Genomic DNA, 18,910 nt, shown 5'->3' with positions numbered 1-18,910 from the left:
AGGTAGGGGAGATTCAAGGCGGTACCCTGAAGACCACAGGCTGGTGTCCTCATGAATGACACAGGTCAGCGCTGAGGTGCTGGCAGCAAGCAAGAGTGGAGCAGGAAGTTCCAAGGGAGCAGCCACAGCAGCAGGGCAGACGGCAGGGGAGAGGGTGGGGGTGTGAGCAGTGGCGGAGGTTCGCTGCCATTTGGGTGCGAGTCTCCGCTAAATCCATACATATGATCCCTCCAAGTTGACTCGCGCCGAGGCAAGGGAGCCAGGCTCTCACACTACCATACCCTGGCGTCATGCAATCCCACCTCCAGCTGCCCAGAGAGGTCTCTATTGCTGCCTCTTTCTCAGCTATGTCATTCCCTAGTCGCGTCTATCGCCTTCTCTCTAGGCTACCAGTGTTGAGGCGGGGGGCTTCGTTTTGTCCACTGTGCACCAAGCCCCTAAAATGGAGACTGATATCAACAAATGCCTGCTAACCTTTGTTCATTGAGTGAATGGCTGGCCCTTCCCTCGGGGGTCAGTGCCATGTGAGCTCTGGGCACTGCTGGGTCTGAGAGCACCCGGGGGAGTGTCATAACTGAGAAAGGTTGTTCTGTGCCCACACCAAGTCCTGCCGCTTTGAATGATCTGATGACATCTGGGACTGGGGTCGTAAGCAGTGTCACCCTGGCCAGAGCCCTTTCGTGCACTTGTCCCTGTGACAGCAGGTTCCCAGGTCACGGTCCCTGACTTTCCAGAATTGCCCGGGGTGGGGGGGGACCATTTCATCCACTTCCCCACCCCACCCCTGTCTCTATCAAGTGCCACCTCCTCTCTATCCTCTTGGGGTTGGATCCCGGAAGCGATGCCCGAGGGCATGCTGGCCACTCTATTTCTCGCCTCCCTGTCACTGGCACCACAGGCTCTCTGGCCAAACAGAGGCCTCACTTACATATGCAGGGACCCAAACTGGATCCAGGCTGGACCTGGGACTCCACCTCTCCCCTAATGACTGAAGATGTGACCAAACAGGGCACAGGCAATGATGGGAAGTGTCATGGGGCCTACTTGGAAAGGAATTTGATTTCTGGTTTACACAAGGCAACCCTAGAGCCCAGCCATAGGGTTGCCTTGTGTAAATCAGTCAGCAAGGAGCCCTGGAGTGTGAGCCTTTTTTCAGAGAGGAACTGCTATGACCCTGGTGGTGAACGCAGTGTTGATAGGGCAGGGAAGCGTGGCCAGTGGCCCAGCCTTGCCCTCAGGTAAACCACAGCTGGCAGGGGGCCCTGTTGTGGTTTGAGTAGTTCCTTCCTTTCTAAGAGCCATGAAGTGGAAACAGCCTGGCCGGACTGGGAAATACAGATGGGTCAGCAGAGGGGCGGAGGTGCCTCAGGAGTGCTTCTAGCTAAGAGCTGGATTGCAATTGAAGAGGGGTTATCTCCCACAGGGACCCCCAGGGAGGGCGGCGGGTCTGCCCTTGGCTCTCCACTGGGCATTTCTTGAGAATGTAACTAAGAAACAGGCTGGAACCTGCTGATGGAGGTGGAAAATCTCAGCTCCCTCCACACCAGACTGTACACCCACCCCTCGGCTCTTTCACCTGTAAAAGGCGTGTCCCTTGGATTACAGCCCGTAGAGTCATGGCTTGTGATATGTTTCTGTTCCAGACAGATGTCGTCAACACCATGTGCGGCTACAAAACAATCGACAAGGAGGTAAGGGCTTAAAAACCTTCCGTACCAGAAATGGCGTTCCTCTTGTCCTACCCCCCAGCTGATGGAGGGTCTCTTGTCCCACCCCCCAGCTGATGGAGGGTCTCTTGTCCCACCCCCAGCTGATGGAGGGTCTCTTGTCCCACCCCCAGCTGATGGAGGGTCTCTTGTCCCACCCCCAGCTGATGGAGGGTCTCTTGTCCCACCCCCAGCTGATGGAGGGTCTCTTGTGTCCCCCCCAGGCTGATGGAGGGTCTCTTGTGTCCCCCCCCAGGCTGATGGAGGGTCTCTTGTGTCCCCCCCAGGCTGATGGAGGGTCTCTTGCCCCCCCCAGCTGATGGAGGGTCTCTTGTCCCACCCCCTAGCTGATGGAGGGTCTCTTGTCCCACCCCCCAGGCTGATGGAGGGTCTCTTGTGTCCCCCCCAGGCTGATGGAGGGTCTCTTGCCCCCCCCCAGCTGATGGAGGGTCTCTTGTCCCACCCCCCAGCTGATGGAGGGTCTCTAGCACAGGGCTCCTGGCTGCTCAGCTTTCCCAGCTCTCCCTGACTTTCAGTCACATGAGGGCCCAGGGAGCCGGGTGTGGGGGACAGGGGAGGCACCTGCCCAGGTTGCTGGGTCCATAGCCCAGGCAGGCTTATCTGTGTGAGACATCCATTCCCTTACAGGCCCCCTCCCAGGCTGCCTGCCCAGTCCTGTAGTTTGTTGACAGGTCACACTGGCACTGCCTGCCTGGGATCCCAAAGGCCCTGGGGTAGAGCAAGTCCTTCCCTGATATCCCCCTGCATCAGCTTTCTGGGCAACTCCTCAGGAAGCTAAGGTGATGGGTCTTTCTATGTAGCCCTAGCTGATGTGGAACTTCATATATGTAGACTAGGTCAGCCTTAAGTTCCCCGGGATTCTCCCACCTCTGCCTCCTGGGTGCTAGGATTAAAGGTGTACACTACTGTGCCCAGTCTTTTTCTTTTTTAAATAACCCACTGGGTCCAATTAGTGTTGCCCATATATGCGTGAGGTGGGTCCATCCACTGGAAGAGGGGCAGCCTGCCAGCAGCCACACCCCCAAATGATGTTGTTTAATAATTATGGGATGAAGCAAAGTTTCATGGTGAGGAATGTTCCACTTGTGGAAAAATCTAACAGTAATTCTAGAAGCTTCCCTGTACATTAAAACCATGTAGTTGTGGGGTTTTGTTGTTTTTCCACATATATCTGGAATTGGCTTTTGGCTGTGGTGATAGTGTACAGTGCTGGGAGGCATCTGAGAAGCATGTGGGTATACTCTGTCATCCTTCAGTTCCCAGCAGTACTGACCTCCAAAGTACTGCCTCAGTGTCCTCAGTGCTGTCTCAGGAGCAGTACTAGAAAACCCAGGGTCCTGTGCTGACACCCTTTTCCTGCACAGCGCCTGAGTGCCCAGAACGTCATTCACGTGCGGGGCTGCACCAACGCCGTGTTGATATGGTTCATGGACAACTACACTATCATGGCAGGTCTCTTACTGGGCATCCTGCTTCCTCAGGTGGGTAGTCTGTGGGGACAGGTGAAGCCAGCTGGGTGATGAAGGTGGAAGTCTAGAGCCCCTGAGAGAGGGCTAGGGTCTGCAAGGAGAGACAAATGGAATAGCCTCAACTGCTCACTTAGTATTGACTCTGGCTTCAGCCCACCAGTGAGGTTATATGGTTACCACAGCCACTTAACAGAGGTGGTAGGACTTTCCAAGGTCCTGAATAAAGTGACAGAGCTGGGCTGGAGGCAGAAGGCCCAGATAGTGAGGTACAGGGAAGTCTCCATGTTCCTGGGAGGGACAGAAGAGGTCTAGCCTGGAGCTGCCTGGGCAGTGGGTGGGAGGATGCCTCAATTTCTCTGGCCACCCTGTGTCATGGGGGAACTATTTGGAAGGGATGCCCATGTGTCAGCAGGCTCTCACCCGCCCCCTCTCCATCCTCAGTTCTTTGGTGTGTTGCTGACATTGCTGTACATCACCCGAGTGGAGGACATTATCTTGGAGCACTCGGTCACCGACGGATTGCTGGGACCTGGTGCCAAGTCCAGCGTGGACACAGCAGGCACTGGGTGCTGTCTGTGCTATCCCAGTTAGGACTTGGTCGGGCACAGCAGCCTCAGCAGGACTGTACTGCACGGCACACTCCTGTCTACACAAGCCAGACAGAGGAGCTCCAGGTCCCCTGCCCACTTGAGGCGCCGACCAAAGCCCAGGGTGTACGTGCCCGTGTACAGTGTCCGATGGCCACTCCTCCCAGGGGATGGCTGAGCCTGCGGAACCCCAGGGGATAGGGATAACCCAGCTCCAGTTCTGGGCCCCAAAGAAGGAAGTTCAGGGCACAGGATGGGCTCAGTTTATTTTTCACAGTGCCTTGGCCAGTGGTCATTACGCCCCGCCCCTTCAGGAGCAGTTCTGCGGTGGTTTTCAGGAGAGAGGAGAAAGTGCTGGGTTCAGTCCCAGTCCCACTGAGCCAGATGTGCGGTTGGACCATGTCTCAAATTTCCAGGTGCCTTGAGCCCTCTGTAAGGCTCCTGCATTGCCCACCTATTTTCTACGTGGTTTTTTAAAAAATAACATTCATGTTTTGTACACAATTAACAAGAGTTTCTGGCTACTCAAAACTGGCCACTCCCACTCCCCCTCCCCAGTTCACTCTTCCCTCTGAGTCAGCTCATTAATCAAACAATAAAGATGTGATTTTGGGGGGGATGGTGGTCTTTCATTTCTATTATTTGAAAGTCTCTCGTTGGTGCAGGGGTTGAAGGAGAAGCTGCTCTGGAGTGAAGATTGGTATAACTGAGGCCAGGGGGGCAGCATGGACAGCGCTAGTATTTCACACACTAGGGGAAACTGAGGCTGAATGGTAAGGCATAAAACGCCATAGGTGGAGAAATGGTCACACGGAGAAGTAGCTGAGCCCAGGACTCGGGAAGGAGATCTGCGACGGCAAATCTACCCGTGTTATATAGAAAATCCTTGGTAGGAATCCGCAGGTTGTATCCAGGGACTCACGCCAAGCAAAGCTTGGTGCTGGTCGCCCCCTGCTGGAAATGGCAGGTCTTGCAGGAAGCGTCAACACAAGCATGTGTCACTCCCAACCCCGCCTGGGTTCTAGGTTTTCGGGGACGTTCTTAGTAGATGGGTCAGTAGAAATAAAATGAGAATCTCAGTGGTATGGGGAAGGGCAGGGGCGGGGCTTTAAAAAGAGCACTACGGCAATGAGGACATCAAAGGCCACATGAGGCCAGGCCTAAACATCTAGCATAAATGGTAAGGCATCTAATGCTCGTAGCTGTTTGTAGCCCTTCCTGTTATCTCAGTTTTGATGATAGGAAACAGGCAGAGTGGTTAAGTAACTTGCGGATGCACGGGACTGCTTATATAGCATCTCTGCTTGAATTGTGTCTGTCCATAGACTCTCCTCGGTGTGCGAAACCAGGCTTGACGAGGCTGTGGCTCCCATGCTATGGATGCTTCTGCCCATCCCCCTTTGGTTGTTGAGATAGTTGCATGTAGTCCAAGCTGTGTAGCCAAGGATGGCCTTAAACTTCAGACTCTCCTGCTTCATCCTCATGAATGCTGGGATCACAGGCTGGCACCCCCACACCCTGGTTATGGAATGCTGGGGCTGGAGGCTCTTTATATCCTGGGCCCCACTGAGCCCCTTTGCCTTGGGCATAGGGCCGACTGTTGAGCCTTCTAGCTCTGGTTGCTCTCAGAATTCTTCTGTGCCCAGAGGAGAGGGCAGACACCTGTGAGGCACGACTAATTAAAAACTTAGGGAGAGAAACTAAGGTTCAACCTGAAGATCCGAAAAGCAAAGCAGCCAGCTACTGGCTCTTCCCTTGACCTCAGTCCGAAATGGCGATCCTGCCTCCAGGAATCTGAGAGTGAGACTGAGTGTTAAGAGATGTTTCCTGCTGATTTATAATCCTCTCTAGGTCTGGGATTAAAGGCATGTACCACCTGGTTTCTGTGGCTACTAGTGTGTCTACTGGGATTAAAGGTGTGAGTTACCACTACCTGGTCTGTAAGGCTGACCAGTGGGGCTGTTTTACTCTCTGATCTTCAGGCAGGCTTTATTTATTAAAATACAATTGAAATGCCATTATACACTCGTGGCACAGTAACATGGCCAGGACACGCAGAGGGGGTATGGGACTACTCTGGAGTCTGCTTATAAAAGCCTGCTACTCCACAGTGCCAGAGCCTGGTGACTCTTAACAACCACCAGGGCTGGAGGTTGTTGCCCTTCCAAGCCTGAGTTCCCCATGTGCACTCAGACCTCCAAACCTGTCTTGTCCCTCTCAAAAGCGCACAGAGAGAGCTTTGCCAGCCAGTTTCAGAGGTCTTCTCTGCCACGGCCCCTTTCTGTGACTCTATGTCAAAGATCCCAGTGTCACCTTGTCTCCCAAGACTAGACCCTAACCCACCCACGCGGGCTTCAGTTTTGAAGATTTTGGTTTTGTTTTGGAGACACGATTTCTCTGTGTAGCTCTGGTCATCCTGGAACTCACTCTGTAGACTAGGTTAGCTTCGAACTCAGAGATTCACCCGCCTCTGCATCCTGAGTGCTGGGAGGCACCACCACTGTCTGACAGTTTTAAAGATTTCCGTTACAAGGAAAATGCATTTGGGAATGCTGACAATTGCATTTCAAACCTGGGACAATGGCTGAGGTGCCTACTTGACCTATCAAAGCGGCTGCTGGCTGCCAGTTTCTCCCAGTATTCCTCAGCCCCTACCTGTGACAGGGTCCTCCTGACTTGCAAACTCAGCCTCCTACTCTAAATTTCTCCAGCCCAGGGCACTGATTTCATGTGAAAATTCCAAAAACTGTCTGGAAACTTCCTTTTAAGGTTTATGCAAGTGGGTACAAATTTGCCAAGCATGGGGGATGCATGCCTGAAATCCAGCACTCAGAAGATTGAGGCAGGAGGACTGTATTCAAAATAAAACACCTCTGTAGTTTTGTCCTGTATCCCTGCCACCTTTTGCCTTTCCTTCTGTGGGTCAAAATAAACCTTTTCTTAAATTTCTTCTCTCAGATATGCTGTCATAGCAATGAGAAAAGTAACTGAGACGGGACTCCAGTGTTTAAAGAGACAGACAGAAGCAATGAAAGCATCAGTGCAATTTAAGATAATAAACACATTCATTGCTCTAAAGAACGTTCTGTTACAGGAATTCTGTCACTGGTCCGCTAACCAATTGTAGGGAGCATTTTGGTCTAAGAGGCGGGGTTAGCATTGGGAATGGACAGGCAGAGCTGAGGGATGCATGGGCCCTATGTGCCCTTTGGAACAGGGAACAGCAGCAGTGGAGCGGCTGGTGACTCAGCTCATTCTCCATTCTGTCTTGTGATAATTGTATTCGGATTTTGCTGATAATAAATGGTAATCATTTGACTTCATTGATCATCAGTGCCCACCGTGGGTCTCTGCTTACAATTTTCTCCTAATCCCTTCTTCCTAGCCCTCCCCTGCTCTAGGAAATTCTTCAGCCAGTAGATACTAGCCCACTTGGGCATGGCCTCTTATACTATAAGTGCTGATATAAAGTGTGTGTGTGCTAGCTCTCTCTTCCAGATGCTGGATTAGGTTGCTGTTCCCTGTTTGAGCAGAAGATTGTGATCTGTGTGTCTAGTCCTAAATAAATAACCCTTTATTACACTCAATTGTGAGCTAGTGTGGAAATTCTTTTCAAGATTGGTCTTCATCTGGCGCCCCACCTGGATCCCAACTCCACACCTACCAGGTGGACGGACCAGTCTGAAGGCCCACAAACAGTCCATGGCCCAGGAGGTCTCCACTCCTGCCCGCCTGGCTTGCTTTCATCTACTAAGCGGTTTTGTAAAACCCTGCCACAGCAGAGCTAAGTGTGAGGTGACTTGGAAATTCCCCAAACTTGTGCGCATTTCCTCCCACCACTGCCTTGTGCCCTGCCACGTGGTGACTTGCACAGCTTCTGGTTTGTGCCCCCTGCTCCTCCTGAATTCTGGGATCCTTGCTCCATGTACAGAATTGATTTAATTGCTTTTAACTTGTCAAGAAAAGTATATTTGTCAGTATTTAACCGGCACCAAGGTGGAAAACCAAAGTGGTGCAGGACTATTCGTGCCACCATGGGTTGAGCCACCATGGGTTGCCTGCTGCACAATAAAGATTATTACACTAAAACAATTTACCAGATCTCATAACACAGGTAACTCTTTGATTAATTAATAAATCAATAAACTTGAAAGTTATATAATGACAGACAATATTACCATAGAAAATTTTAGTAACCTTTTTGCTGATACTATGGATTGTATTCTGCAAGCCTTATGTGGTTATTGTGATACATCCATTTATTGGATATTGGAACTCAGTTCTTTTTTCTTCATATTATATCCTTAAGAAATGGTTTGATAACAGAGTCAAGAGTGAGACACTTTTAGAAATAATACAGTCTTTACAGATTAATAATGAACAGCTAGCTAACAGGATTAATACCATCGAAAATCAAGTTACCTGAAAAAATTAATACTCTTGAAAAGGATAACATTAATTTGATCCAATAAATGCAGATCAACAAAAGACAGACAAGGCAACCCGATAACATCAGGAAACTCCTTGGGGGGACTCTCTCAGGTCCCCAAGCCAAAAGTGGTTCAGTAATTTCCAATCATTGTGGAAGATACGTCTCACCAGGAAAATTAAAAATTCCAGAGCCTTAATGACTTTCAAAGATTGTTAGGAGACATTTCCAGTCTATGATCGGCTGTTGGGATAACACCTGATCTAATAGTTCATTTAAACAAAACTTTAGATAGTGACAAAGACTTAAATAGTCCCAGAGAATTAACAGATGAAACAGAAAAGAAATTGATTGTCATTGAAGAAAAATTACAGGAAAAACATGTGGATAGGGTAAATCTAAATCTTAATTACATTTTAGTTATTGCCTTCCAGAATTTCCCCTACAGGAATTTTAATGCAAAGGGAAGATATTATCTTAGAATGGAACTTTTTACCACATAAAACAAGTTAAAAAATTAAAAACTTATGTGGAAAAAGTCTCTGAATTCATTATAAAAAACTGAGATTTCGTCAACTAGCAGGTATAGACCCAGCAGAGATTGTAGTGCCTTTTACTACTGATGAAATTTTTAAAAATATGGGAAGACAATGAACCTTGGCAAAAGAGTTTGTGCTAATTTTTTAGGAGAGATTAATAGCAATTATCCCAAAAGTGATAGGATTAACCTTACAAAGAGAACTACTTGGATCCTTCCTGCATTGTAAAGGACACACCAATAACTGGAGCCCATACATTCTATACTGATGCAAATAAATCAGGAAAAGCAGGTTACAAATCAGAATATTTGAGTAAGGTGGAACAAAGCCCTTATAATTCTGTTCAAAAGGCAGAATTATATGCTATTCTCATGGTACTAAGGGATATTAAAGAACCTCTCAATATAGTTACTGATTCACAATATGCAGAAAGAGTTGTCTTGCATAACAACTTGCTACTCACACAAATAATAATGGTGAGTAATAGAGTGAATACTTGTGAGCTATTATTTTTAGGCAATTTACATTGACATAGATTTTTGAATATTGATACAAACTTAAATTATATTGAATATGTTCCTATTTTTGTCTACAATATGTGAATACCTAGGCAAAGTTATTTTGTCATATTAGATGCATGCATGTTTCTACCTCTGCTTAAGACATTTTGTATATTGATACAATTTTAGGATATATTTATCATATTGCAATATATCTTTATACCTCTGATCAAGATACTTATACACTGTTTACATTTTGAGGTTACTGTTCTCACTTGTTGCACAGTTGTTTAAAGATTTTTTTAATATTCTAATATGAAGTCTTAGTCTTTAAGTTATATAGGTATTAAGAATTATAGGTCATCCATGTTTGTCATACTTATAGTTAGACTAATCAGATTCTTTAAATACACAGAGATTGTATTCTGTATAGATAGTTAATCTTCAACCACTTCAAAGAGCTGTAGAATATGGCATTTAAATAATTTAGAGTTCTGTTGACATGAGACACAATTACTCTTGGCAGCACCAATCTATTCACAAGAGAATGTTGAGCACCAAAGACACTCCTCTTGGAACTTGTTTTCTTTTCAGCAAAATTGGGCTTTGGGCAAGGAACTGCCCATGCATCGACCACTGACAAAATGTGTGATGTCTAGATAGGACATGCAGGATACAAGAAAAAAGACTGTCAAATCCTGCCAAGACAGGGTAAGACAGTTTTGAAAATTTTCCTGCCTCTGAAAATGGTTTGTCAGTTACTCTAGACCTTAGCCAAAATTGGTTGCTCCAACATTGCAAATGAGACTTTGGGTGATTCCCCAGGTAGCCAGTTGTCTCTGTCATATGTTGCACATTTTGGAAGTTGCTTGACTGCACTTCCTGCTTACTCAAGTAATATTTCCATTCTCAGATCTTCGATGGGGTTGAAGACTAGATAGTCATAGTTACTTTCCGCTCATGACTTGGCCAAGTTATTTATAATACAAGACTTAGACTCCTTAGGCTAGGACAATTATTGAAACATTTATCACATGTTTCTTGCTTGATATTGTTTATGCTGGTTGTAATTCTAATTTTTATACTTGATATTTTTCTTTTTGTATATAATTTTGTATTAGGCTTAGAACTCTCTTATTTAAACAAAAGGGGGAGGTGCTATAGGAAATCCTTCAGCCTTTAAGATACCAGCCCACTTAGGTATGGCATTACAAAATGCCAATGTAATGGCATGGATTCACTCTCTCTTCCAGCTGCTAGATTAGGTTGCTGTTCCCTGTTTGAGGAGAGGACTGTGATCTGTGAGTCTACCCCTAAATAAATAACCCTTTATTACACACAATTCTGAGCTAGGGTGGGATTTCTTTTTAGCATCTGTCTTCACTCCTTGGCACTGCCTGCTCCCCACTTAGGCAACCCCTATCTGCTTTCTGTTTCTGTGTATCAGTCTGTCTTTTCTAAAGTTTTTACAAGACTAGGCTCACATGCACTCTTTTTGGGATCTGGCTACTTTCATATAACATTATTTTGAAAGTCATTCATTTCTGTGACCGAGTTGTACTTCATTGTACCGACATACCATACTTAATTTATGCATTTACCAATCAATGGACTTTGTTATTTGTTTGTTTGTTTTGAGGCAGTCTTATGAAGCCCCAGCTGGTTTGGAACTCACTGTGGAGATTAGGTTGGCCTCAAATTCACAGAGATGCTCCTGAGATTAAAGGTGTGTGCTGCTATGTTCAGCAACAACTTTATTTTGTTATTGCAAAGCTGTGAAAATTTGCACATCTTTGCAAAAACATGGAAGTGGCTAGGCAAGAATGCTCTGTAGTTAAGGGCACTTGATTTCAAGCTTGATGTCCTGAATCCAGTCAATGGAATACACATAGCAGGAGAGAGCCAGTTCCTTCAAGTTGTCCTCAAACCTCTATACTTGTTTCATGGCACAAATGTCCATACATATACATCATGCGCACATGTGCGCATACACACAATAATAATAATTAAACTGGACCTTTTGTTTTCATATTACTAAATTTGGAGAACTCTATAGTCTATGTAAGCCTTTTATTGCATATGTATAATATGCAAATGTTCTTATCCCCAATCTTAATATTTAGGAGCACTGGCTGTTCTTGAAGAAGAATCAACTTCAATCCCTGTACCCACGTACTGGCTTATAGCTAGCTGTCTGTAACTCCGGTTTCAGGGATCTAACATTCTTCTGTCTCCACAGGCACCTGCACATATGTGGCGCACATACCAGTTAGCAGGCACATACACATAAATAAAAATAACGAGTCTCCCACGTGGCACATGCCTGCTTTCCTGGCTATGTGGAAGCCTGAGGCGGGAGGAGTGCAGAAGCCTAGAACTTTAGGACCAGCCTGGATAATATTGAGGCCCTGCCTATTCAGAAAAAGAAGAGTACCCTTGTGAGTGACTGTTCAGCCAATCAACCGTGGTCTGGGGAATTTCTGCTGTGCCTCCGTGCAGAACAATTATCCGAGTTGGGTTTGTTGACTGCTTATGTCCCCAATGGAGGGGCAGGGGAGGGTCAGGAGAATCTCTCCTGAGAATCCAGCCACTCCCTACCACCTGCTATACACAGCACTGCCTTAATTGCAAATGCCTCAAGAAGTGGCTAGGGTATACAGACTGGGGACTGGCGCTCCATTTATGCAGCTATGGGTGCGTCATCATTCCTGCAGGGTGAAGGCTTTCCAGGTGCAGCCCTTAGTGGGGGGAGCACCCACACTCCTGTAAGGAACCCCTCGCCTATCCTTTGTAAGAACGCCCGATAAATTCGCTGGTTTCCTGGTTTCCCGGTAGAATTGAGCCTTGGTTTGTTCTTACCATCTTAGGAGAAGGGTTAGATGTTATTTATGTCACTCTCTGGGGAGGAATTTTAGAGAGAGCCTTCATGCTGTCAGAAGGTGAATTCTTCTGTACCTAACAGTATCCTACAATCATGCTTGGAAGCCCCTAGGGGGAGCCAGAGTTGTAGTCTTGAGAGCCCAGGGAAGGCATACGCTCAATGGACGCATATAGCCATTCGGTGGCGCTGTCCCCGCACGCCTCAAAGCCCAACGCTCGGCAACTCAGCTTCCCCAGAAGCTAAGCCTCACCTGGGAATCAGGTGGGGCGAGCCCTGGGCTCCACCTCCTCACGCAGAAGGGCAGCCACAGGTGAGGTAGGCTAAAATCACCACAGTCACTGGCGTGTAAGGGCTTCTCCCAATAAATAACTGTTCAAACCCGGTGTGTTGGCACGGGCCTGTAATCCCAGCACTGGGAAATAAATGGAGGCGGAATTCAAAGCCTGCTTCAGCTGCACATTGAGTCTGAAGCAAGCCTTGGCTAGATGAGAGCCTGTTTCAAACAAATCGTTGAGTAAACGGATGGCAGACGAGGGGAGGGAGGCAGTAGAAACCAAGGTTACTGTGGTTGGTTGCTGTTACGGGACAGTGTGTCAGCCAGGACACTGGGGGCTTAGGGAGACCCGGTGACTCACCAAAATCACAGTTGGGAGAATAAGCAGAAGGACGAGGACTTGAAGGCCTCTGCCTGTGTCTCACTGACACAGAAGGACTAAGGCCACCTATTTATCTCTCGTGCTCTCGTGAGTGAAATTCCTCTCCCCGGCACAGCCCTTCCCCCATCATTATGTAGCCACCAGAGGGAAGTCTGGGCCTTGGGCATCCATGAAGGCCGGAAGAAACTGAGGAGAGGGACAGGACGCCTATGCCAGAATGAGCCTGTGGGACCACTTGTTCACCTACTGACAGGGGGGTAGCCACCCTTACCTTGCCAGGATGACAGGAGACTAGCCGTGGAAGGGCTCTTGAGAGGGCGCTCAGTACCTACTCTCTCCACACTGCTGCCTATGGCAGGGTGCAACACACACACACACACACACACCATAACACACTGGCTGCTGCACTAACATTGTTACTGCATTGCTTGCCAGGCTCCATATCCCCCACCTACAGTAGGATTTTTATCTGCTGTGGTGTGTGTGTGTGTGTGTGAGTGTTTGCGTGCACGTGCTCTCTTGTCTCCACAGAGCTTAGATTGTTCCAGGAGCACAGTGGTCACTGACTAAATGGCCTCTGACTGGAGGATGATGGGCAATGGTTGGACCACAGGGGGATGGCCTGGGACATGGTGGGCTTGCTGTGTGCCTCCACTGATCCACAGAGGACCAGGCGAGATGCACCCTGCACAGTTGCCAGCCTTGTAAAACCTTTGTCTCCCTCTGAACCTCTCTCCTCTCCCCAGGAAGCATCTGAGGTCTCTGGGTGGGATGGGTCAAGGGGGGACTGTGCCACATGTAAGGATGCCTGTGTGCTGCCTGCCACCCCGCTGGTAGAAGTACCCCCTTTCTTCTCGCTGCCCCAGTGTCCTCCTCTCCTTTGGCCAAAATGACATTCTTAGCCCCTACCTCTAGAGGGAACCAGAGACTTCGTATGACTAGAAAGAGCCTGGTTGGCATCCACTAAGGCTGCGCTGGAGGCAGAGCTGGGAAAGTAGAGACTGAAGCATCTTTAGCCAGGGCTGGAGCTTTGCTCTTTGGTTTCAGATGCCCTCTGGGGCTGATTTGGCCTGGGCTATGGATGCTCCTGAGACATCAGAGCCTTTCAGAGTCACGTGGACTCTGCTGGCAGTCAAAGGGGATCTTAGAAACCAATTCTGACTGAAAGAGAAGGGGGGTGGGGAGGAGAAGGAGAGCGCTCCAGGGGCAGAAGGCAGATCAGAGCTACCTGTTTCCTGGAGAATTCAATGGGACTCCCATGCTGAAGCAGCAGCAGCAGGAGGAGACTATCTGCTATGACTGAGGATCAGGGACCCCAGAACCCCACTTCAGATGGCATCTTGTCATCAGTGCAGCTCTGGTGTGTCACAAGAGACTCAGTAAATACTTGAAAGACGAATCTATGACATCCTCAGCAGCAAGTTTCACCGGCCAGCTTAGAGTATTCTGTACTTCAGACTCTGTCGTGATTTGATAGGAGCTGTCCCCCCAAAGGCTCATGTGTTATAGCTTCGGTTCCTAGCTAGTGGTGCTCTTTTGGACTGTGTTGGAAACGTTAAGAGATGAGGCCTAACTGGAGAAATGTCCTTGAAGGCTGTCCTATATCCTGGCTTGGCGCTCTCCCCATGCCATCTACTCCCCAGTTGCTGTGAAATAAGAGCCCTCCTTGTGGCATAATCCTGCCAGTATGTTCTGTCCAAGTGCATAGGGCCAAGCAATGGTGGCGGGAGGTCGCTGTGGAATATTAGTTTAAGATGTGTTACACTGGTTTATGCTGGGCTGCATTCTTTTAAGTTGCATTTGTTTAACTCTGTAAACCTGTGTTGCTTTGCCTGTCTAAAACACCTGGTTATCTAATAAAGAGCTGAACGACCCATAGCTAGGAAGGAGAGAGAAGTAGGTGGAGCTGGAGGCCAGAAATGCAATCTAGGCTAGAAAAAAGAGAAGAGGGAGGAGCGAGAAAAGGAGGAGAGGAGGATGCCAGGGGTCAGTCGCCCGGCCACATAGCCAGTCACAGAGTAAGGAAAGAAAGATATATAGAATAAAGAAAGGTAAAAAGCCCAGAGGTAGATTGTAGTTAAAGAGAAAAGGGATAATTTAAGTTAGAAAAGCTCGCTAGGAACAAGCCAAGCTAAGGCCAGGCATTCATAAGTAAGAATAAGTCTCTGTGTTTATTTGGGAGTGGAGTGGGGGAGGGGCCAGAAGAAAGAGAGAGAGAGAGAGAAACAACTGCATGAGTCCCCTGAAACTGTGAGCCAAGATGAGTCTTCCCTAGATTAAGCTTTCTCTAGTGTATTTGTTACAGTGGCAAAAACCTCACCCGAAGCAGAATCCTGCTAAGGAGCAAGAGAACACGGCTCCTATTAACTGAGGGCAGAGTGTGAGCCAGGGAGGTTGCTCCACGGACAAAGCACTTGCCATGTAGGTGTGGGAACTGGGTCCTCCAAACCCACTCAAGAGCTGGGTGGATGTGGCAGCCAGCCTCCAAGCCCAGACTTTGTTTCTGAGAATTGTTACCATCTTTATAAAATAGGTTTGTGATTCCTTTAAGATTCCTTATAAGAGCCGGGTGGTGGCGGCGCACGCCTTTAATCCCAGCACTCGGGAGGCAGAGGCAGGAGGATCTCTGTGAGTTCGAGACCAGCCTGGTCTACAAGAGCTAGTTCCAGGACAGGCTCCAAAGCCACAGAGAAACCCTGTCTCGAAAAACCAAAAAAAAAAAAAAAAAAAAAAAAATTCCTTATAAGATTACCTTTCAAGATAAACAATAAAGTGATTGGTCCTTTCTTTGTAACAGCCAAAATACAGCCTGCCAATAAAAGACCTGACTGAGAAGAACACCTTGCTTGCCTACACCATTAATCTATAACAAGTTGCTTGGGTATGAATGTATGTGGGTCCTTGGGATAATTTGTTTTACACCTATAATACGTTAAATGTTTAATCATGTAAAGGATATGGAAAACATGCTGTTTCTTGGCTGTATTCTTTATAATCATTCGCTTGAAATATAAAATGCAACCATACTGTAATTTTTATATTGCTTGAAAGATTTTGCCGGGGTCTATAAGTTGTAAGGGAAAACAGAGAGAGGAGAAGGAAAACATCAAGAACGAGAGGAGGAAATCACCAGGAAAATAAAGATTAGAGAACACAGAAAAAGCAGGTCCAATGGGAGCATCTGGAAGTGGAATTCTCTCGGGGAATAGGAGTGGGCAAATCAGTCTTTACCGTGTCTCACCACACTAGAGTCATCTGAGAAGAGGGAACCCCAACTGAGAAAATGTCCCCAACCAGATGGTCTGCGGGCAAGCCAGTGGGGCATTTTCTTGATTGATGATTGATGTAGGAAGGCTCAGCTCACTGTGGGCAGTGACATCTCTAGGCAGGTGATCCTGGGCTCTTTAAGAAGGCAGACTGAGCATGTCATGAAGAGCAAGCCAGTAAGAAGTCTTCCTCTATGGCTTCTGCTTCAGTTCCTGCCTCTAGGTTCCCTCCTTGAGTTTCTGTCCTGATTCACCTGGACTCTAAATTATAAGTTGAAACAAGTAATTTCCTCTCCAAGTTGCTTTTGGTCATGGTGTTTAATTCCAGTAATAGAAAGCTAAGACTAGGAACCAACAAGGTGGCCCAGTAGGTAAAAGGGCCTGCCATCGTGTTCAATCCCAGGACCCACAGGATGGGAGGGAAGAGCTGATTTCACACAAGCTGTTCTCTGACCTCCACAAGTGCTCTCATGTGTATTCTCTCTCTCTCTCTCTCTCTCTCTCTCTCTCTCTCTCTCTCACACACACACACACACACACAAATAGATGTTTAAAAAGATTAAGGAACAGAAAGAAAAATATTGCAACAGACAATAAAACTGCCAGAAAGATATACCTAAGAAAAGACAATAAACTTAAAATTAAAAAAACAAAACATATTAAGAAACAAAACGGCTCTGGAAGCCAGGGGGCAAACCTGTCCTGTGTGCTGGACCAAGCCCAGTGGAAGGTCCAAGATGGTCAGCTCAGAACCTGGGCACACTTGGTAGGAGGGAAGGCCAGAGACTGAGTCCATTCCTACCCCATCGCCACCAGAAAAGGAAAACGCCTGACACGGTGTCACCAGGTGCTGACTAAGCCAAGGAGACCCAGCAAACAGGGTCTGCCTGCTGCTTGACCGCAGTCTTCCCCCACCCCCTGACCTGAGCCCCAGCTGCAAAGTCTGCTAGAAATATCCTTGCCCTCCTGACAGGTAGAAGGCTCAGCTCCACCAGGAGACCGTCTTAGCTGCTCTCCCTGTTGCTTTGATAAAATACCCCGACAAAGGCAGTTTAAAGGAGAAAGGGTTAGTTCTGGCTCAGAGTTCTAAGTTACAGTGCATCCTGGCTGGGAAGTCAAGCTGGCAGGAGGGCACAGCACTTGGTCACAGCACACCCACAGTCAGGAAGCAGAGAGTGATCTGGGTCGTGCCCAGGTCAGCTCTGCATTCACAGCAAGCTCTTTGCAGACTGAGTCATCAACCAAAGCCCACCTTCCTTTTTATTCAGTGTGGGATCCCCTGTTCACTGGATGGTACTACCTAATCCACTGTAGGGATGGTGCCACCTCCATCCACTGTAGGGATAGTGCCACCTACAATCACTGTAGGGATGGTGCCAGCTACACACACTGTAGGGATGGTGCCACCTACATCCACTGTAGGGACGGTGCCACCTCTGTCCACTGTAGGGACAGTTCCACCTCCATCCACTGTAGCTCTTCCCTTCTCAGTTAAACCTCTGGAAAGCTCACAATCACTCGGACATGCATCTCCATGGTGATTCAAAATCCAGTCAAGTTGACAATGACTGACTATTCCGAATCCCCGTCTTCCTCAAACAGCATCTGTCCTTTTCAGTCCCTCAGCTTTTCAAGCGCACCCAGTGTCACTGAGTTATCATTCCCCTCCTGCTCCGTCCCTTGTGCCCTAAGTTGGTGGTGGTATTGGGCTGTGCTTAAAATCAAATTCCTTTCCTGACCAAAGTGAGCCCCAGAAGTCCCAGAATCCAGGCACCCAGGTCCAGCCCTGCCAGGGCTCCTCTCAGGCTGGTACGCTGGTAGGCCAGAGAGGAAGAGGGGCATTGTCAGGAAAGACAGCCTGCAGCTGCCCCACTGGAAGGCTGGGAGGCCTGAATAGCTTCACAGCTCTGGGCTTGGTTGTTGAATGGGGGCTTGGCCCCTCCCTGGCGGTGGCCTGGAATAGATGACATTTTCATTGCAAGCTAACAAGGGGAGAAATCCAATTACCTCACAAAGGGGCTCCTGAGGAGCCTGCAGAAAGAGGGAGGGGAAGGGAAGAGGGAGAAGGAGAAAGGAACCTAGTGTGTGTGTGTGTGAGAGAGAGAGACAGAGAGAGAGAGAGAGAGAGACAGAGAGAACAAACCTGTGTGCGTGAGTGTGTGTGTGAATGATGTGTGTGTGAGAGAGTGGGTGTGTAAAAGTGTGTATGAGCTTGTGTACAAGTGTGTAAAAATGTATGTACATGAATGAATGTGTGTGAGAGCGTGTATGACTGTATATGTGAATGAATTGTGTGTGAGTGCATGTGTGAGTGTGTGTAAGAGAGTGTGAGCTTGTGTTGAAAGTATATGAGCCTGTGTTTGAGTGTGTGTGTGTGTGTGAACTGAAAAGGAACAAAGCCCCTATGGGGACTTGGGGACCTGTATGTGGGCAGGGGGGTGAAGTTTGTGCCATTGGCCAAAGCTGCAGGTCCCAAGAGCCCCTCCCTCCAGAGTCATCTAAGCAGAGCAGACTCCTCGTCATCACTTTCTGTCACCACCTCTGTCACCAAGTGCCAGCCCACAGCTCCTCACATCTGGCCTTTGCCCTTTCTTTGCCTTTATTGAAAGTCTACTATTTGAACTTGGCATGCAAAATAAAAATAAAAAGGCCAGGTAGAGGGCTCAGTGGGTAAAGGCACATTCTCCTGAGTCTAGCTGTCTGAGTTCCATCCTGGGATAAAGACCCACATAGTAAGCCGGGCAGTGGTGGCGCATGCCTTTAATCCCAGCACTTGGGAGGCAGAGGCAGGCGGATCTCTGTGAGTTCGAGACCAGCCTGGTCTACAAGAGCTAGTTCCAGGACAGGCTCCAAAAC

The 18,910-nt window shown here is 48.0% G+C and overlaps 1 protein-coding gene across 1 annotated transcript in view; it reads left to right on the top strand.

Annotated features, from left to right (window-relative positions):
* Nucleotides 1-7,301, top strand: part of Tspan15 (tetraspanin 15) — a 45,139-nt gene extending 37,838 nt beyond the window's left edge. The window contains exons 6-8 of the mRNA XM_057752031.1: nucleotides 1,644-1,691; nucleotides 3,092-3,208; nucleotides 3,638-7,301. Coding sequence (XP_057608014.1) covers nucleotides 1,644-1,691; nucleotides 3,092-3,208; nucleotides 3,638-3,787 — 315 coding nt within the window. The 3' untranslated portion in view covers nucleotides 3,788-7,301. The remainder of the gene's footprint in view (nucleotides 1-1,643; nucleotides 1,692-3,091; nucleotides 3,209-3,637) is intronic.
* Nucleotides 7,302-18,910: the final 11,609 nt, after the last annotated feature.

This window comes from Chionomys nivalis, chromosome 19 (assembly GCF_950005125.1).
Source record: "Chionomys nivalis chromosome 19, mChiNiv1.1, whole genome shotgun sequence".
Taxonomy (NCBI): domain Eukaryota; kingdom Metazoa; phylum Chordata; class Mammalia; order Rodentia; family Cricetidae; genus Chionomys; species Chionomys nivalis.
Note: the sequence above shows the minus strand (reverse complement) of the source record. Positions and strands in the feature narration are given on the sequence as shown.